The following is a 2,500-nucleotide window of genomic DNA, read 5'->3' as shown; positions in this document are numbered from 1 at the left end:
TTCACACACACACTCCCAAACAAACGGCTGTGTGTGGGTCCACTTCTAAACTCACACACTCCCAAACACACGGCTGTGTGTGGGTCCACTTCTAAACTCACACACTCCCAAACACACGGCTGTGTGTGGGTCCACTTCTCTTCACACACACACTCCCAAACACACGGCTGTACAGTATGTGGGTCCACTTCTCTTCACACACACACTCCCAAACACACGGCTGTGTGTGGATCCACTTCTAAACTCACACACTCCCAAACACAGAGCCCTGTGCTGTTGTGGTCTTCATTAGATCACTTGTCCAGTGTAATGGCCCTTCACAGTAGGCTGTGCTGTTTACTAGCCAACTAAGCATTTACTAGCATTCATCTCAAAGACTCCTAACAGCTCATGCCCGCAGTTTACACAGTCAGCTGGGCCAATCACAGCTCACTCTGGCAGTCCACAGAGTCAGCTGGGCCAATCACAGCTCACCCTGGCAGTCCAGAGGGTCAGCTGGGCCAATCACAGCTCACTCTGGCAGTCCACAGAGTCAGCTGGACCAATCTCAGCTTACCCTGGCAGTCCAGAGGATCAGCTGGGCCAATCACAACCCTCCTCGGCAGTTTACAATGTCACACTCCTGTCCAGAAGTCCGACCAGATCAAATGGCCTATCATTCTGTACAATCTCAGACCTCTAGATCTGCGGTCGGCTCTTCAGCAGACGAAGAAGACTGTGTGGAACAAAGATGGATGCCACTCCTCTAACGCTCCTCCAACTTCATATGGACCCCAGTCAGACGGGAACCCTAACACTACCACAACTTCAGATGGACAACAGTCACCTAACGCCACCACCACTTCAATGTATTGAATTTATTGTTATTCAAAGGTACACACCGCAAGATGTTCACCTTCATACAGTATAACCTTTACGAAGCCAATGTGATGGTAAAGTAACTTGTCATAGGGGATTCGTTCATCTTGCGAGCGAGAATCATGAAACATTACATTGTCAGTAAATATATACATATATATGTAACCTGCGTTGTGTGGAACCACAGCGGTCCAGCCCTGCACACGCCCGGACTCGAACAGCAGCACCCCGAGACAGCAGCACCTCGGATCGGGAGTCGAGCGCGCTAACAATCCAGCTAAAAGCCCAGGCTACTATAGCTTTCATGCCAGCAGCGCTCTTGAAGCGTCGGGGAGTGAGGTTTACTAACGTTCAACAGCATAGCTAACCAGCTAGCACCCGTTACACTACCACAACTTAGAGCTTTAGTAGGCCAATGTGCAGTGGATGACACATCTCACTCCCTCTCGCAATGTGTGTGTGTGTGTGTGTGTGTGTGTGTATTTAACTCCAGATTAGTGTGTGTGTGTGCGGGGGGGGGGATATTAATTTTCTTGTTTATGCTATGTGGAGATGAACTAGAGATACTGTAAGTAGCTTAAGGCCAGAAAATGAAAATGGATCATCTTCACCAGCAGCATTTGAAACCACTTTGGTGTGTGTGTGTGTGTGTGTGTGTGTGTGTGTGTGTGTGTGTACTGTACAGTATGTGTGTGCATGTATGCATGTGCATGAGTTTGTGTGTGTGCCCATGTGTGTGTGTGTGTGTGTGTGTGACCTCTGATTAACCAATCTAATGACATTATAATCTGCAGTCTAAAATGTCAGTGTTAAATCCTCCTGCAGACATAGTGGGTCTAGCTCTCCCCATCCAAACCCAACAAACTCAACTGACTCAGGTCACACTGATAGGTTGGACCAACACCTCACCTGGAATTTGCTCTGATTTAATTGGACCAAAACTCTTCATCCTCTGATTTGATTGGCTCAGATATCCGTACAGACTGATATGATTGGCTTAGAACTCTGCAGCACAGTTCTTTATTGTAGATTAAAAGGGCTAAAGAAGGTGGTGGTGATGAGAGAGGGAGTGAGAGATAGAGAGATAAAAGGAGGAGAGAAAGTGAAAGAAAGAGAGTAGAGACAGAGGGAGGAGAGTGAACTGAAAGTGTAATTTGATGATTCTGCTTTTTGCTACTTTTACCCGTCACAGCATTTGGAGTCCATCAAAGGGTCAAATAGCCAGCTGTTAGATAACAGAGCTGTTTCTTTCTCTCTCTCCTACACACACACACACACGCGCACAGTCACACACACACCCACACATACACATACACTTATACTCCCACACATGGCAAACTTCTCCCTTATCCACCCCCCCCCCCCCCCCCCCCCCCCCCCCCCCCACACACACACACGCAAAATAAGTTTTCCAGAGTTGCACTTACGTAGGACAGTGATGAAGCTTTGTGTGTCCAGGAGAACCCAGAGGCCAAATCCCATAATCAGGGCTCCGAAGATCTGCAGAAACACACACATACAAAAACAGGAGTTAGGGAGGTGTGTGTGTGTGTGTGTGTGTGTGTGTGTGTGTGTGTGTGTGTGTGTGTGTGTGTGTGTGTGTGTGTAGATAGGGAGAAGTCTGGCATGTGCTAGAGGAATT

At 48.0% G+C, this 2,500-nt stretch overlaps 1 protein-coding gene across 1 annotated transcript in view; it reads right to left on the bottom strand.

Moving 5' to 3' along the window:
• The window catches only part of LOC134068926 (CD82 antigen-like), a 31,702-nt gene that overhangs the window by 14,231 nt on the left and 14,971 nt on the right, over positions 1-2,500 (bottom strand). The window contains exon 3 of the mRNA XM_062524744.1: positions 2,286-2,358. Within this exon, the coding sequence (XP_062380728.1) occupies positions 2,286-2,358 (73 nt within the window). The remainder of the gene's footprint in view (positions 1-2,285; positions 2,359-2,500) is intronic.

This window comes from Sardina pilchardus, chromosome 21 (assembly GCF_963854185.1).
Source record: "Sardina pilchardus chromosome 21, fSarPil1.1, whole genome shotgun sequence".
NCBI lineage: Eukaryota > Metazoa > Chordata > Actinopteri > Clupeiformes > Clupeidae > Sardina > Sardina pilchardus.
This window is presented reverse-complemented; position numbering and strand designations above follow the sequence as displayed.